Source organism: Talaromyces amestolkiae (genome assembly GCF_001896365.1).
Source record: "Talaromyces amestolkiae strain CIB chromosome Unknown scaffold2.1, whole genome shotgun sequence".
NCBI classification, from domain to species: domain Eukaryota; kingdom Fungi; phylum Ascomycota; class Eurotiomycetes; order Eurotiales; family Trichocomaceae; genus Talaromyces; species Talaromyces amestolkiae.
This window is the reverse complement of record NW_024468038.1, coordinates 1317384-1335229: the sequence shown is the minus strand read 5'-3', so window position 1 is coordinate 1335229 and position 17846 is coordinate 1317384. Positions and strand designations below refer to the sequence as shown.

At 46.6% G+C, this 17846-nt stretch overlaps 4 protein-coding genes across 4 annotated transcripts; 2 read left to right on the top strand and 2 right to left on the bottom strand.

The window, feature by feature from the left end:
- Nucleotides 1–729: 729 nt before the first annotated feature.
- BHQ10_001729 (uncharacterized protein) lies at nucleotides 730–1914 on the bottom strand (the record flags this gene model as incomplete). Its single annotated transcript, XM_040873797.1, has 5 exons — nucleotides 730–825; nucleotides 888–1434; nucleotides 1486–1565; nucleotides 1619–1810; nucleotides 1861–1914. 5 exons carry the CDS (start codon nucleotides 1912–1914, stop codon nucleotides 730–732), a joined length of 969 nt encoding a protein of 322 aa, XP_040730234.1.
- Nucleotides 1915–11891: 9977 nt separating this feature from the next.
- Nucleotides 11892–12326, top strand: BHQ10_001728 (uncharacterized protein; the record flags this gene model as incomplete). Its single annotated transcript, XM_040873796.1, has 1 exon — nucleotides 11892–12326. The coding sequence occupies one exon, from the start codon at nucleotides 11892–11894 to the stop codon at nucleotides 12324–12326; it is 435 nt and encodes a 144-aa protein (XP_040730233.1).
- A 431-nt stretch (nucleotides 12327–12757) lies between these two features.
- BHQ10_001727 (uncharacterized protein) lies at nucleotides 12758–14166 on the top strand (the record flags this gene model as incomplete). The annotated part of the gene is made up of 2 exons (XM_040873795.1): nucleotides 12758–12864; nucleotides 12927–14166. 2 exons carry the CDS (start codon nucleotides 12758–12760, stop codon nucleotides 14164–14166), a joined length of 1347 nt encoding a protein of 448 aa, XP_040730232.1.
- Nucleotides 14167–14716: 550 nt separating this feature from the next.
- On the bottom strand, nucleotides 14717–17229 carry BHQ10_001726 (uncharacterized protein; the record flags this gene model as incomplete). The annotated part of the gene is made up of 3 exons (XM_040873794.1): nucleotides 14717–16816; nucleotides 16869–17122; nucleotides 17181–17229. The coding sequence occupies 3 exons, from the start codon at nucleotides 17227–17229 to the stop codon at nucleotides 14717–14719; spliced, it is 2403 nt and encodes an 800-aa protein (XP_040730231.1).
- Nucleotides 17230–17846: the final 617 nt, after the last annotated feature.

The window sequence follows — 17846 nt, the reverse complement described above, 5'->3', positions numbered from 1 at the left end:
GAACATAGCCGCTCAGTCCCGGTTTGTTGTCTTCTGAAGGCGAATATGCATCTTGCCACTGTCAATGTCGGATAGTTATCACATGTATTTAGGTTGTCGGGAAGTGACATCTGAAACCTTAGATTTCACAAAACTTAGTCCTTTTTGAGGTGCTTTGCCGATGGCTAATACCGATAGAAACTTCATATCTAGATGTTGAAGGCATATGCGCCGAGGCAAATAATGAGTAGAATTGCATTTTGATCGATCGATCGAAGGAATGATGGGGTATCAAGTAGTCACATAGAAACGGCTGCTAAAAACCGTTTGAACCAGCGAGTGATCGCCGATCCCTATTGCAATAAAGAAAGACAGACACAGACAGATAAACAGTACTAGTGGACGAACGACAGGCTGTGAACAATTAGGCGTACATATGAACACTGAACAGAACAGTAAAATGAGCCCTCTTGTGGGTCTCGACGCAGACCTCCCAGTAAAGTCAATATGCCAGCCAAAACCAGTAAAAGTCGTAAATCACAGGCAAAAAACCGCCTCAAGATCCCGCCAATTGCATATCCGTAATTACAATAGAGCGTTTCAGGATAAAAGATGGAGGAAAAAGCAGAAGAAGAATCATTTTGGCAAGAAGACAAAACAAGGGTTCGTTAGGTGGTTCATTATGTAGAACGCTGTCTTTCGACGAAGTAAAAAATCCATCGCTGCGGGAAGACCAGTTAGACAGAATAGTCAGGACAGTCCTAGAAGTGGCCGTTTCTCATTACCCGAGAAAGTAATTGCGTAATCCTGTGTTCCGGGCCCGGGGTTGCACCTCCAGTCAAGGCACTAAGAGGACGAAAAATTGATTAACACGAGTTTTTTCAATATTTGCGACCCGCTCAGCTTACTCCGAGGAACGACCAGTCCGTACCTTCCTGTGAGCTCAAGATCCGAGCAGGTGGTTTAAATTGGTCAGGATGATATGTGGCCATCAGAGGGCGAACATCCGCTGTCATGTGGTGTTGCTGTTGCTGTTGCGCGACAAACGGCGGAGTTGGAGACTGATATTGCGGGTGAATGTAAGTTGGATGAGGATTTGGGTCGTATCTGGGTTGTTGCTGTTGCATTATTTGCGCATAGTGTTGAGGCTCAAAAGGTGGTGTTGGAAGTCCAGCGGTGGGGATAGGCTGAGGCACCATTGCCTGGGGCTGAGGGAAATGAATAGCCGGCTGGGAATTCTGGTAGAAGTCGACTGTAGTTGGTGGAGGTCCATTGTGGTAGTAGGGTTGTTGCGCAATCATGTATTGATTAGAATTAGGAGTCATCGTTGTAATAACAGGCGTCTGGTAGGTCATGCTTTCTGGAGTAGGCGCCTCTTCAGACGATGGGCGAGTGTTTCCACCTGGTTGATGAGTACGACTTTGGTGCTTTGTCAAGGTGGTTTTCCGGCAAAAGCTGAAATAGTTAGTCGTGTTTGATATATGGCTGGCCAAGAGTAAAGCAAACCTTCTGTCGCACGCAGGCTCGGAGCAAATGTAGGGACGTCTGCCGGTGTGTATACGACGATGGCGCGCCAGACTCGATGACTTGAAAAAAAGTCAGTGACCAGGAAAGATAATCAAAAGATGCTGATGCTCACGTCAGAAAAGGCCTTGCGACAATCTTCGTGGTCGCAGACATGGGGCTTTTCGCCGGTATGAGTCCGCGAGTGTACTGTTAGCGCACTGCGTTGGATAAAGCTCTTGTTGCAACTGGGCACTGTGCAATGGTATGGACGTTCATTGGTATGAATGCGATAGTGTCTGCACAAGTCGGATTTGCGATTGAACGACTAGTCGAGTTAGTAAATTAGCTCAGTAGAGATAGTGTATTGGTATTTACCTTTCCGCATCTCTCCCACGAACAGTTGAACCCTCGTGAACCTCCAGGAGCCATGATGATTTTTGTGAATTGTGTTTGTTGCGAAATAATTGAAAGTTGCAACGAAGTTAAATATGCAGAGACGAAGATGGAGGATTTGTATGTGGAGAGCAAATAGAGAAATTAAGAAAAGGGAAGGAAGAGTGGGGTTGGTAAATAGTCGGAAGAACGTTGGTGGATGAGGGAAGGAAAGGAGAAAGAACCCAGGCCGACGGAATAATATATCTCGATTTTTGATCAGAGGCAACAAACAGGTGATTCACTGGTTATGGGCAAGGCTATTCGAGCTAAGTTGTTTTAAGTGAATCCAAGGTTGCGAAAAGCCCGGGGTTTGGTAGGGTGGACCGGCTGGACTTTCTGGGTGCGCCGTCTCCTTCTAACGGGGGATCGCAGGGTATTATAATTGGCAGTCCGGATGGGGAGGGGGCTAGAACGAGCAGTAATCAACTGGGTTAGATGGCGGTGATTCAATGAATTGCGCGATGGAAAGAGAAAAGAGGAGAGTCAAGACGGAGAGGGGGAGACGGGTTGCGGAATGTTGGTGATTGTTATAGAACGCCGAGTTGTAAGGAGAAGATTATGATAAAATCATGTATAGAGCTCCGGATGGAAGGTCAAAAGCTTAACATGTTGTGGTGCAGTTACAATTGACATTAACTCAGCATAACACCGAGGAAAAGGGCGAGTAATATAGAACATCCCCTCTCAAGCTCTCTACCAGCATGCCCCTACGTATGTAAAAACAAATGTGTCTATATGACCCGCCGACTAAAATGACATCCTAAGGGCTAATTTAGATTACATTTTTTTACGAACATGGGACGAGCGACAAGAGGGGCTAGCATAAATTAGTTAGTTCGCTCTTGGTGCAAGTCCATCAGCCCGGTGAAAATCTTAGTGTCTGCCATTAACCACACGGGGTGGTTGAGAATCACACTTAATTTACGAGCCGCGTAGAAGACACGAAGTGACGATAAAAAAGCAAACGTCGACAGATGCGTATTATCCCAGTCTAGTCTCAAACATCAATAGGGAGAAAAACGAAGGCGAGGAAATAAGAAAAAGGATGGCAACATCCGCTGTTGTTACTAGCGGATATTGTACTGTGTATCGCGCAGGTAGGTGTATTATTACCGGGGTAGTGACAGGCAGCCAGCAAATCGAGCCAATTAAATACAGAGCTAGTGCTCACAAGCGTAGTTTCATCCGATACTATCCTAGTGGGTGGGTCGTCGTGAGTTTCCGTCCGGACCCTGTCCTTATCTTGGTGGTCCATCACTGAGTTGATACGTCGTTACGGTGGTATTCGGACGAAATACTACTTACAGTATTACAGCTCGGCCTGGCTGGTAATTTACAGGACTAGTACATATCTCGTATTTACGCGGATTCAGGTGATGACACTCAGCTCGTGTGCCTGATCTTCCAATGAATGCCTGAGGCTGAGACAGAGGCAGCGGCCAAGAACCAACGGCATACATAGTACAGAGTAAGAGGCCACCCAGTAAGCACTGTTTCGATCGCGATTTAACTGCATACTACGTAGTGGGTGAGCAAATGAGCCGTGTAATTGGCCCACAGTCATGCAAACTCTCCTTCCCCGCACAATGTACTCCCTACATACAGCATACATACAGCATACAGATAAGCAGGCAACTTGGCGCCAAGTGGCGCCAAGTGGCGCCAAGATGCCATGCCACGATGCAGACTGTGTCATATACCAGTATCAGAGGAGTCTTCACGGTATCTCAGTAACGACGGAGCACAGTCTCACAGATTGATCAAGATGCCCAGCAATCTCTGATGATTCTCAACCAGACTACATTGCAAATACCACAAACACACACCCGGTGACCACTGACCAGTTAACACTGTGCAATCAAGTCATCCAACTCTTATTGGCCAAACCATATAGCCCGCGTCTCCAGTCTCCAGTGTCTCGGGTCGACTTGCAAACACGAGTGGAGCCCGACAGGGTTGACCTAACGGGACGGTGAAAGCGCGCACTTAGTGTGTGTGGTAGTCTCACCGCACCTTTCCGTAAATTACGTTTGGGACGATGTATTATAATACGCCGTATTGGTAGCTTGGTAATACATTACTGAATACGCGTCTACGTATTTTTCTTTTCCTGATTCTGACAGTAATTAATTACCTAATAACTAATTGATCCACCCAGTTACCCTTGTAAGATCCTTGTACTTCGACGATGGCAATGGAAGAAAAAGGACGATCGGCCAGATCGATGGTCAACAAGTTTAGTCAGTCAGTCTAGTCCGCGGTGAAGTCACTAGAAATGGCCGCGGTCTGGCCCAATTCCCAACTCCAGTCAGCAAAACACCTACTTACACTCCGGACTGGCCAGACCTTCCAATTACGTTACTGTGCAGTGCATACGTACTACCCTGTACGTACTACGTAGTACAGGCATACAAGCTTGAAATGCAATCATTGGTATGCGTCTTTTTATCATACATCCCCTGGTCAGATCTTTCACCACCGAGTGCACCAAGGTCATCCAGTCTAGTCAATTTAACTTTTGGTGGCTTTCTGGGGCAAAACTCAAAATATTCTTGACTTTTCTGACACACCTGAGGATTAGTACTTTCAGGCTAGCATTGTATTGTCTCTCGATTGGTCAGCATGGTTACGGTCACTTGTCAATCGTCAATACATAACCCCTACACAAATGGCTTGTGAAGGCGTGTAAAGTTACGTACTTACTATGTAGTGTGTACTTCGCAACGATACTCCGAGACTCTGTATCATGGCCTTCTTTACTTTTCTTTCTTTCGTTTTAGATTTTCTAGGTTGTGGCCTTTGCTTTTGCTAATAGTGCATAATGGTGGATCCCCTCATTTCAGGGTCAACAAGGTTTGGACTCTGTACCTATGATAGGGGGAGGAAGAGTTCAAAGTGGATAATGATAAAGCCAAATCTGTCACTTCACCGGCAATTTCTGATCAGTTGTTTCGGCACCCACAGTTGTACGTGAGGCTACTACAGCCTCTCGAACTCTAGATAAGTTATTAAATCCTAATGATATTTTTTTAATATTTAATATTTAGTAAGATTATACAATATATCTATCGCTCGATGAGCTGATGACAAACGGCGTGCAATTGTCGTATTAGATGCGAGGTGATACAGATACTTCAAGTTTGATTTTGAGGTACAAAGTATTGATGCAGACAACTCAAGATTGAAGAAGCAACAAGGATAATAGAGTTCACGAATGAAAGCGACGGAATTTTACAGTTCTGTGTTGGTTGAGCTTCCAACTTTGGTAACTTTCAGGTGTTGTTCAAAGCTCCCTCCCAAGTTCCAAGCATGGTTAGGACGCGGGAATAGCCTCAGGGCACTAAGAACAGTTCGGACAATCACCTGGGACTGTTCGAACACACCGAAACCTCATTCCATAGCCACGTTTCTTTTCCGCCTAGGTGTAGACCCTGAACCGAGTCCCAGCTTTCTTTCAATTTTTTTTTCAACCGTTCGATACTCTTTACTTTCAAATCCCATCATGCAATGTTCATTATATCATTGTTCGATTAAGTCGGATCAACCCGACAGATTGGCAACTGCCAAGGGCCAAATCTCGTGGTCAGGTTATTAGCACCGGTTGGCATGCAGTTTGTGTCCATGCGGAAAGCCTCTCTGCATCGAATACTCTTCCGAGTCGTCGGTGTGGTGTACTGTGGCTGTTTCGCGAACAGATCTAGCAAGTTTTGCCTCACTAGGGATATGCTAGTAAGTATTACTAGTGACCCGCAGAATAATCATTCCGAAGGATAACTCATCTGCCATTCCTGACATCTAGCTAGATCTGCTACCCACGGGCATCGACTACGTTCCAGACATTTTAGCTTCCCACGGGGTAAACTAGTTGGCCTACAGGATCATAGCCCTTGTCCATAGGGCAGCCCAACCCCAGGATTTGCGAGTGCAGTACGTACCTCTACCTCATATGAGGCCATGTAACAATGCAGATCTCCATGTGCGCATGATGCATGTTCTAATGAACCTGATTACTACGTATCATCCGCATCGAGGGGTGATCACGGTCATACAGACTCGATAGGGATACTGGTCCGTCTATCTAAGTCACTTGGCAGTGGATCGACAGTATTCAAAGTCTCTTGGCGGTTGTCTACCGATTATCTACAGGATCCTATGAGGCTCATTGCACTACTCGGTGGGAAAGGAAAATGAAACATATATCATTGGCATGGTTGTATACTTCCACCCACCCAAGGTATATGTCGTTATCTCCCTTGACGGAATCAGTCACAACCCGACTTCGGGCTTGTCAAAAGAACACTGTGGATAATATGTTAGTTGGCCGGTCGGCAGAATCCATGGTTTATACTTCCCTTCAAGATTGATCACTCATAAAGGGTACGTATGTCGCTCTTTTCCAATTATCGGGCAGCAAGCCTCAACGACTCGGTCACTCGGCAACTTCGCGCTTTTAGTGGATGAGCTCTTTCGCACTGGCCGAATGTCTTACTCAGCGTATATTCTGTGATCATCTGCGAACCTCTTGCGACCTTGTGATGAGATATATTAGTATATTTAGTTCCCGATTAGGAAGATTTGGCCGAGTATCTTTACGCGCAACTACACCTCTTTCTTGTGGTCAAGGTATATCGTTCATCGTTCGGGATTTATATTCATTATGGCTTGCGAACATGCGTATATTGATTATAATGAGAATATGGAGTTACAAGCCACTTTATATCTGGTCAAGATGATTGGCTGCACTGTTACGAGCAATACGAAGTATACGGTAATCAGCGTAATACTTGTATTCTGACGGAAACATACTGCAACATTACTCTTATCAATACGTAGATATACATAAATAATACACGAAATAGCGTAGATCTACTGTAACGCGTTACATACGTAGGTCACAATTAGACCGACCCAGCAGTCTGGGTGGTCGGATCAACCTTCCTCCCTTCTTTCACCAGCTGTCAGCCTTCTCGAAGAGTCGAAGCTAGAGGCAATAAAACACCAACAATCGCACAATCCGGCGATTCATTCTTGTTGGTGATGATTAATATACGAATCCAAATTTATATTTAAAACTACTTATCTCGCGTCCGAAATTCCCACATCCCTACCTAGGAATCCTTCGTTATGCATAATAATCAAGTCTTTATGTATAACACCCCATTGTCGAATGCAACGTTTGAATGGCATTGCATTCACAATACCCATGCCAAGCAAGCCAATTGGCGCCGAGACGCAGATATTGAGACATACCTCGCCTAACGTACCGACGAGGTAACACCTCCTCGGCTCAAAAGCCCCAAATTTCTCTCCCAAGGATCGTTATCATTTGCCCTATTCGGCCAAGCCATACGGACGGACGACCTGCGTTTCTGACATGTGGAAAATCTGTCTGACTACAGTAGCACGTACATAGCACGTACATGGTGGCTTTTTTCCTTTCGTCGACAATTCTCTATTTCATTCCATCTATTCTATAAAAAGAAGTTCGTGGATCCCATTTCGGTCAGTTGCGAGTTACCACGGCGCATCCTTCTCAAGCCACTCATCATTCTGATTGATTATTGTGCAATTAATTGATTGCTTCTCAATATAAAAAATAATCACTCGGGACGCCTCTAATTGCTTGCAGGGAAAAAGAGGCGCCGAACAGCTGACCTGCTCGGAAGTTCCGTTCTCAGATAGGTATGTCGCGAACTAAAAGTACGTATCTCATTACAACAGACCCCGCATCACCGGTTCAGCTGCATGGAAAGTAAAAGAAATAAAAGCATTGCGACGCCGGCCACAGTTCGCTAGTTGATATATTGTCTCGGCGTCCTCGCCAGTAAGAACGCGGAACATCAGCCGCCGGCTTGATCGGTTATACCGAAGCGGTTCTAGTAGCCAACAACGGTGACTGATTGATTGATACAAATGATTGGTTGTGTTGATTCAGCCCAACACAATGTTGGTTCATCGTGGGTAGGGATGGTAAGTGTTGCGAACATTTACAACGTATGCGACTACAGAATTTAGGTTCGACATATTTGGAATGATGCTATATCCCGATAAGATTATACATGAAGTTTCATATCCCGACGGTGAGTATGTACGTAGACAATTCATTCACCGTTTATCTGGTATAGGTACCCTGCAACTAACGACGGATTGCTGAGCCAGGAGATCAAAGTAACAAGATTTGAGCATATAATTATAGTCAATGTGAGCTGACGATATCTATTGCTGGAAATTGAATCCGCATCTAAGATGTATATGATAAACAGGGCACCCCAAACCTAAATCTCGGGTTATTGATTGGCGATAGATTTGATTGAGCATATGTATAATACCTAGGCATGAGACCCACTAACTATATAAGTATATGCATTCGTTATGACAAAGCCCCCGCGTGGGAGAGAACTTCGTATGCAATTAGAGTGCCTAGGCATACGAAACGACTTTCGTCTGCTCGTACGACTTCACATTTCACCCTCGGCGATCGGCCGACCACTGGCAAACACCCCCTCACTTTGATTCCATATGATAGAATCTCTTATCAGACTGGGTATGGCATGACTTACGCCGAACTTTAATTGATATCGAGAATGACCTTCGGTCTTCCAAGCCCACTTGTCCTGTATGCAGTTGATTGGTGGCCTTGTATACGTTTGGCAGTCATCTGGTGGCGAAGAGATCGGCGCTAGGATGAGAGAGTATCCATCCGTCCATACTCGTGGGCTATGAAGCAGACAGACAACTACGTAGTCTTTCCTCTTATCACTCCAAAGAATGTACGTAAGAAAGCTAATAAACTTTGGATTTCTCATTGAGATCGAGATCAATTCATTGGATACTGTCATTCAATAAACATTCCTGACTTGATCCCGTGGTATCGAATCTCAAAGTATGTTACTAAAGTACGTGGTTGAGCTGACTAGAGAGCTGATACTAACTCTCTGGGACACTATGTTCCGAGATCCTGATTTCGTGCATACCTAGTTTCTTCCTAGTACACTTCGCTTGGCAACGATGACTACATAATGTATGCCCTAAAACCACCTGGATTGATATTCGGCTCCTTAGCTCTGTTTTAGTTCACATTACTCGCAAAGGAACAGTCTCTTCTACCAAATTGATTGTCTTCTTACTCACAGTAGTGTGAACTAGTAATATTGGCATGATTTCATGCCATCAGCGCGGCACGTACATGTATTAGATTACGAAGTTTGCGTCGTAATTTCTAGATCATATATATGATGATCATTTGGAGAGTACTAGCCGGTAGGTTTTGTGGCCACTATGAGTTATAATATCTTGGTAACTATTATTGTCATCGCTGAAACCTAAATGTTACATATCAGGTCTAAAGTGAATGCCGATCAATTTGATCCTATGGTTAGAGACGGCGACACTTGCCTCGAAATTCATGCTTAGCGACTAAGCTAAACTTCTAATGATAGAGGATGAATCGCGATTCTAGTACGAATATGTACTAGACGCTGGTCTTATCTGTCCTGCCAGAAAATGTGTTGTATCACATTTTGATATCCCTGGGTCGATGTTCCGACAGTTCTGGGGGGATCTTCGAGGGGACAACGCAGTAGGCAATGCTGTTGGGTAAGTTAGGTCGGCTGATCTTTTCTTGGAATACGGCTCGGGTAAAATATTCGTTATGCATCCTGACCTTTGTATATTGATGCAGTATGCAGTGAGGCGGAATGTGATGACCGTCCATCATCGATCCGAAACAAAATTGATTGACAGTCGCGTTGTTAGATTACATCTCGGACTGAATGATAGAACAGTTGTCACTCCTCCAACAAAATTACCTAGGTATATCGAGGGTTCTCGCTTCTTCCGGCTTTGCATATGAGGTGCCTAGGTATGTGCCCTTGTGCGTTCTTGTGTAACCACCGGAGCAAGTACCTGTAGACAAAAGAGAGTTACATGACAGGGTACAATATGATTCAGATATAGAATATTATAATATTACAACATGCATGAAATCTACCTCGTACGAAGCTGATCTTGCTCACTTTCCTATTTGGGTATGTAAGGCAAATGTTACCGACAAAACTCAGGAAGACAAATATCGTCCACCGAGGAACTGTGAGACCATGTAGACGTTGACCATTGAATATCGCGAAGAGCCAAGTCTTGCGTGTAGGAGTCTCGTTAACCACATAGCTGCTTGACAACTCAAGGTCTACCCTTTGTCCTGAAGTGACGAATATCAGTTAGATGCCAACCCTTCAGGTAAGAAGACTACATGAACAAATGCAGATTGCTCAATTCCATTGGGCTGACTCCAGAATGGGGTCATCACCTTCCTGATCGAGATGCCTCTGAATTTAGTTCTCGAAGTAGAATGGCTATACAAAAACACATTTGGAGCGTGCCCCAACGTATACTCGTGTTACCCAGACCATTCTCCAATCTGTCTATCACCGAAGAACAGTCTCCATCGAGGTATATCTCCAGTGATATCGTGGTAATTCACTACAAGGTTATACCTGCCCGTGGGAAAGTCGATACGTGTAGTTGCGCTGCCCGCCGTAGTGTTTCGACACCGTGGCTATTGCCGTAGCATAGGATGCAGTGTCGAACTGCATATGCATATTGTAAGGATCCAGGCAAACCCTATTCTCGTCCTGATTCGCCCCTCGTCGGGTGTGCCTGAAAGATACTGATGGCGTCACGCCGTATGATCGAGTGGCCAGCCTAATACACGTCTGTACAGGGCATGGTCGTTCAATTTTATCCATCAATAGCTCCAATATTGTGGGGATATTGCCCCAAAGACCCCATTCTATTCCACACTGTTATGTCATACCAATGCTAGCATGGCCTGTTCGAGGCAACTGTTATCTTGTGATGCAGGATTTAGTTTATAGTGTGTATAGGAAGCGTTGAATAACTGAGCTTCCCACAGTAAGATTCGTGCGCTGGCCACAACTCCATTGATATCTCTGTGATGGTATCGACGATTTGCTGTCCAAGTCTAAATGACCAGCAACTTTGGAATCTAAAGGTCAGTCACTATTTGAACCATAGCATCATCCTCAAACTCTACGTCAAGGGCTTTGAAGCTCCACAAAATCCTTTGCGCGATCAGCTTTCCATTTTGATTTGGTTAGCTGGTAGTAGACACAATCACGAAATATGAGAATTCTTCCATGGGCTTCAAGATATTTGCGAATAGGTTGGCACCCCGTGAAAGCATTATATTGTGCATGCGAGGGCTTATGGTCAAGCTTGAGTCTACCTTGACCAGTTAGCCGCTCCATATCAGGCACTGCACCATTAGTTGATCTGTAAAATATGCTCCGAACTTGTAGACTTCCGACTCTCGCAGATCATATGTACCCAGGTCCCTATCTCCTGCCGCGTCGCAAAATCTAGCGAGATACCAAGCTGAATACTACACGGTCTGACAGCGTCTGTCATTCTGAAAGGCGTTGGATAATGTCTGGCGACAGCAGCCAGAAACCATCCTCGGTAAGACCAACCCATTTTTTCTTCTGCTTCAAACGCCTTTGTGTATGCGTTGACTGTACCGATGACGAAAGAAAAAGATTGCGTGGTCGTGTTGACGATATCAATGTTTCTATAAAGGACTCACTGGAAGCCGTTCTGCAATTATTGAGCAGCGGATTACACTGGACTGGTTGACTTGATTATCAGCGCGACGATGCTGGATGGAAAGCCGGTGAGCAGATGGCTGACTTACATCAATACTGACTCATCCGGAACACCCAGGGCCCAGGGGTGGTTCCGAATTAATACGAGGACGGGCAATCTACCAACGGTTAAGCAAAATAACAATACTTGATTGGATTGATGATCTATGACCAACAACTCATCTGGTTCTCGTTCAAGCCTAAGATATTTAAAAGCCCTGCTTGCCTCCGAGTAACAAACTCTTCTCTGCCTAGCAAGGTTGTCTTTCTCATTTTATCCGTCGTTTCTATACATATACTCAGAACCTAAGTATGAGGCCTTTCTTGGCCGTGATACTGCCGGTGTGGTCATATGTCCAATTAGTGACCGCATCGTCACAAAATACGACCAGATACGAACCCGATGAGCTCCGCAGCGAAGTATCCCACACATTCCTGGCGTGTCTTCGGAACACCGGTGTGCAATATAAAGTCTATGTCGACAATGGCGCTACTGTGGTCATACCCGCAACGAAACGAGAGATTGACTTTGACGGCATCGACAGAAAGTTGCTGGAGTGTATTATCCAAGTGAACCATCTCATGCATGTGGTTGCCGAGTCGGCCCTATACGACCAAGACGAACATGGAAATGCGGCTGCTGGCCATTCAGTCACGCACGAGTGGCTGAGCACGCAAGGTGCAAATGGTTTAATGGAGGTTATGCTCAACCAACCGAACAATCTATACTATGAATTGTTTCTCTGAGACCGTGCCGAGAACAAAGTTCATAGGTGAGAGTCAACGGAAGTGGATCGAGAAAACGTCGAACGACTCGGATGTGCCTGACCCAGAGAAGATAGTGATTTGGTCGGTCAGCACTGCAATTGAACAATACTTTGTTAAAACTTCAATATCATAATAAATGTCAATACTATTATTTTCATCCCAAATACCGGGCATTGTCAAGTAGTTGAAAGCATCAGTACAAAAGAGTACCTTATTCTGTCCGAGTTTGATATCGAGCCTAATTTTAGCGCCGCGGGAGGGAGCTGAGCAGTGACCAATCATTGTTTGTATAGCTCCGCATATTATTTTTCTTCTGATACGGGGTAACCGCCAACTTCTTCCTGTTATCCTTCACTCTGCGCAGTGAGCAATCTGCAGGAACATTGAATCGTTTCTATTTCTCCTACGCCATGTCAATCAAAACTCCCTACCCGACGGAGGACGAGCCACGTCTCAAACTAGAACCCGACGACAAGCTCGAGAACCATACCGTCGTGCTCGTGACGGGAGCCAACTCGTACGTCCCCTCAAGAACAATCTCAGAATGCCCACCAGCTAATCGCATGCAAAACGATACAGTGGCCTCGGCTACTCAACCTGCCTCCGCCTAATCGACGAATTCGCCAAAGACCCGGCCAATAACAGCAAACAACTAACCCTCATATTCACCACGCGCCGTCCACCCGCGCAAGTCCAGACGCTCAAAGATGACATGCGAAATTATGCCGTCCGTCTCGGAACTCAGGTCGCAGCACGTATAAACATCCTCGCCGAAACCGTCGATCTACTCAATCTACCCTCCATTCGCGCGCTCTCCATACGCCTAAATCGCAACTTCCCCAAACTCGACTCCATAATCCTGAACGCGGGCATAGGTGGTTGGTCAGGCATAAACTGGCCCGTGGCCATCTGGAATGTGCTGACCGATACACTCCACGCCGCAACGTGGCCGAGTTTCAAGCTCGGGTACGTCGGTATGGTGGTCCCGAAACAGACCCAATCACCGAAGGAAAACCCATTGGGATCGGTGTTTTGCGCAAATGTGTTTGGGCATTATATGCTTTCTCATAATGTGATGCCGTTACTTAGACGGTCGAAGAGTCCCGGACGCGTGATTTGGGTTGGTAGTGTCGAGGCGAGGGCCGAGTCGTTTGATGTCGAGGACATACAGGGACTGAGAACGGACGTGTCGTATGAAAGCTCGAAGACGCTGACGGATATATTGGCTTTGACGTCAGATTTGCCGAGTACCGCGCCATGGGTGCGGAAATTTCTGTCCGCCGATGATGAAGCAGAAACAGAAACAGGAACAGATGCAGAATCAGCAGCGCCTGTCACATATCTCAGCCACCCAGGCGTCTGCGGCACATCGATTGTGCCCCTTATCCTTCCGCTGTACTGGTCCTTTGTAGCTATTATGTATCTTGCGCGCTGGTTAGGGTCGCCCTGGCACACCATCTTCCCGTACCCAGGCGCCAATTCACTCGTCTGGCTCGCGCTGAGTCCACAATCAACCCTCGACGCAGCCGAGAAACCATATCGGGACCGAGGTGGCGGACACGCGAAATGGGGCTCTTCGGTCGACTTTTGGGGACGGCCACTTGTGGCTAGTACCGAGACGGATGGGTGGGGGTATGGCGGCGTCGTTGATGGAGAACATGTCGTAGAGGCGGATAGAGTGAGAAGAAGGCGGAGGGGCATGAAGGTTGCGACTGCAGAGGATAAAGTAAGGTTTGAGGAACTGGGGAGGGAGTGTTGGCGGCAGATGGAGGAGCTGAGGGTTGAGTGGGATGGATTGCTTGATACGCTTGAGTCGTAGTACATATAAAGGAAACGAGGAGAGGTCTAGTACACAGAGGTAGGTATTCCTACGACATAATTTTAATGAAGATATACCGTATCATACTATTTAGGTCATTCCTACTTCTCGTGTATCCATGATGAAGCATTGTCAATTGTATTCATACATCACTGCTGTCTCAATATATACATGCAAGACATAAGTATAGTCGTAGCCCGTAGCACGGAGGCAAGGAAAGTATCAGAACGCTGATAAGCAGAGGGAAGCAAAGGACAGAAAGAAAGATAGAGACTGTATAAGACAAAGAGAAATGGAGACGGTTTCTCCAGTAGTGGCAAGATAGTAATGAAACATATAGGCAAGAACAGCATCAACTTGATATGAAAAAGAAAGTGATGTTGGTAGTAATAGGGAAAGAGTTGTGCATGAAACAGAGTTTGGTATTGGTACAAATTTGGGTATCATGTGTGTGTGAAGCCAAGCGTGTGTAAACACCTGGCTATTGTCAATGAGTGGTCGGTGGTGATAGAGTAGATATGGAACAAGATGCAGTAGTGGTTGGTACAGTCTATGCCATCCTTCTAGACCGTCTTCGGGCTCGCCAGGCAGGTTCATCATCAGGCGCCGCTACGTCAAGACCAAGACCAAGATTCGAAACATCAAGGCTGGCGGTAGATTGAGGCCGTTCTGTTGTAGAACGAGCGAACCGTAGGTGGCCACTGGGAGATGGCTCATTATCCTTGTTGTGTGAGGCGGAGCTCTTCATCCAGCCCAACAAACCGGATCCTTTGCTGCGCGGCTCAGCGCTGTCAGAGGTGATTGGCCGCGAAGCTGTCGAGGGACGATGATCCAAAAGCGACTTTGACAGTGCGCGGCCAGAAGCACGACCAATAGCAGCGGTACCTTCGTCGGAATTAAGTCCGGGTCCTGAGCTTGTTCGCCGATGCTTAACCAGCACAATTTTCTGTGGAATGGGCGAAGGCCCTGTTTTTGGCGTAGGGACCGATTCCGGCTGTGCATCCTTTGACTGACGGTTTCGAGTGAAGAATCGTGATAATCGCCTGCGATGTTGCTGCACCTCCGGCATAGGCTGTGATTCGTTAGCCCAGGCATGAAGCCGAAGCGGTGAGTTACGCGGAGTGTTGACCTCAGTCGTAAATTCGATGGGATTGTTGTCCTCAAGCGACATCTCGTCTGTTTCCAGCTCTGGACTAGAATATTGCATCTTACTCTTTTCCTGTTCTGGCTTTGCTGCGTCTAGCCAATCCTGTGGCGTCAACGCTGAAGCGTATAACGACTCACCAGAGGCTTCAGGAGTAGTAGCCTTGAGAGACAAAGCCCGCGTCATATCCATGTCCGAGACAGCATTCTCAATCACTTCTTCGTTAAAAAGCAGATCCCCGCCGTGGTAGCTAATTCGGGGATCAATTGGACTTCCGGGCCCTCGCACGCGGGTGGTTTTGGCCGAACCTCTGCCGTAATATTTGAAGGTCGAATTTTGAGCGATAGAGTTGTTCTGCACGTTGTACTGCGAAATCACACTTGCTGCAGTATCGATACCATCAGAGTGTGTGCTCATGCTAGCACTTCGGGTAGTGAGTTCGCCAGCAGAACGTGGCCGACTCAATGACCTATCCATGCGAAGACTAGCATTTGATCCGTTCTTGAAAGTAGGGCGAAAGGTGCTCATCGTATCTGGGGTTGGTGGCAGATTGCCTCCAAAATCAGCCAAGTGCTGTTGACGTGGGCTCGCTCGTTGAGTACGTCTCGTCTTGCGCATCGGCTGAAACGGCTCGTCTAGAGGAGTAATAGGAACCTGTGAGACTCTAGATACATCAGAAAGAGCACGTGGTCTGTTGCTATTTCTACGTCGTGGACTGTGCTCGTCGAATTGCATCCATTCACTGATTCGGTCAGAGAGGCGGCCCTGTGAAAGATTTTCTGTAGGAGCAGCGACCACAGGTGAGTGGTCGTTGTTGACAAGAGTAAGTACATCCAAGCGATCCAATTGGTCAAATCCAGTAGCTGTGAGCTGTGGAAAAAAGTCACTGCACTCGCTGAGCGTACTCAGTCTCGGTGATTGTGGGTCCGCCTTCGAGTCAACAGTAGTAGCTATCGTTGAGGCACTGACAGACCGAACCGATTTGTTTTCTTCGGCCAGAAAGACGCTTCGTAGAGCTGCGGTGCTTCCGCTCTTTTCAAGCAAGAAAGAAGGGGATTTGCGTGGCCGACGGACGGTTCCCTTTCTTGAAGACGTTCGGTCCGGAATATCGACAAAGGTTTGAGCTTTTGGAGTGCACACTTCAGAGACATCATCGGTGGAACCATTTCTGGGTAGCGATGTTTTCCCACGACCAGCTCGTAACTCCGCTCGTAACTCCTCGTTCTTTGTCTCCAACTCATCAATCAAGTCCACAGCCTCGCGGACAGCTTGGTCTCTTACGTCGATTTCTGACTTTAGTTGATCATTGACTTCTTGCAATCGTTGGTTGTGCTCCTCGACCGCTTGTAATCGGTGCAACTCATCCTCTAAGCCTTGCATTCGTTCCAACTCCTGCTCTATCTGATGCATGCGCTCCACTTTTCTCTCTAAGGTGGCGAGCTGTTGTTCGCGCAGGGCAATCCGCATTTGCAAATCGAAATTTAATTTGCTTATTTTAGATATGTACTATCAAAACTCGTTAGTCAAGAACTTTACCCCTGACAGAGAGGAGGCAAACCTCTTTCGTTGCAAGCAGGCCCATGTCTTGCGGTTTCTTATGATCGGATCGCTCATTCTCTTTCTCTTTCCCAGAGCGACTAGCCACAAGTGACTTGGAATGCGACCCCGAGGTTGTAGGTCTATTATCAACAATTTCTGAGGGCTGGGGAGTTTTGGTATTCCGACTTGCTCGTCGTTCTTCGATCGCATCTTGAAGAAAGCTCGACACTGGATTCACGAGTGTGGTGGAGGGGGAGGAGGAGTCAGTGCCAACTGTAGTAAATGACGGTTAGTAGTGCAGTGAAAGAGTGAGGGATAGAGAGAGGCATACGAAAGTTCTCATAATCTGGTGTTTGGGGACGTGAGCTTGGGGAGCTCATGATGGCGAACTGTGATTTTGCAATGTCTAGAATGAATACAGATTAACATCAACATCCGAAGCACGACAGTGAAATTCCTTCATAACATACTATGATTGACGTGGGGTGGATTATTGCGAGAGATCTTCCGGGAAGATGAATGACGAAGTGAGTGTGCAGTATTAGGGGTTCCTTCGCACCAGAATACTGTTAGTATTGTGTGACGTAAACAAGTAAATGTTCAGAAAGGAACTCACGCGAAGGAAGCCTTTGACTGTGTGTTCGTCGCTGAGAGGAGGTCCTTTGTGTTGGCGACACGCCACGAATGCGCTGCAGTAGAGGGGAAGGTGACGGCGACAGTGAGGGTGAAGGAGAGCGAGAGGGCCTGCGTCTCTGATCGAAGAGACTCATCTTGTCCCACAGGTTGCAGGTGAGGCCCTGCTTTAAAGGTACACAGCGAAAATCGAATAAATCGGAAGGCGGGACCCCGTCCTGCAGCACTTTTCTTTGCCCACAGACGCAGCCAGTGTCGGAGGTTATTTGTGCCTCGAATTGCCTGCAGACAGAGTGCGCAAGCAATTATTGATTGGCAGGTCCAGCGAGGGCGACGACAAAGCGCATTGAAGTCGACATAAAGG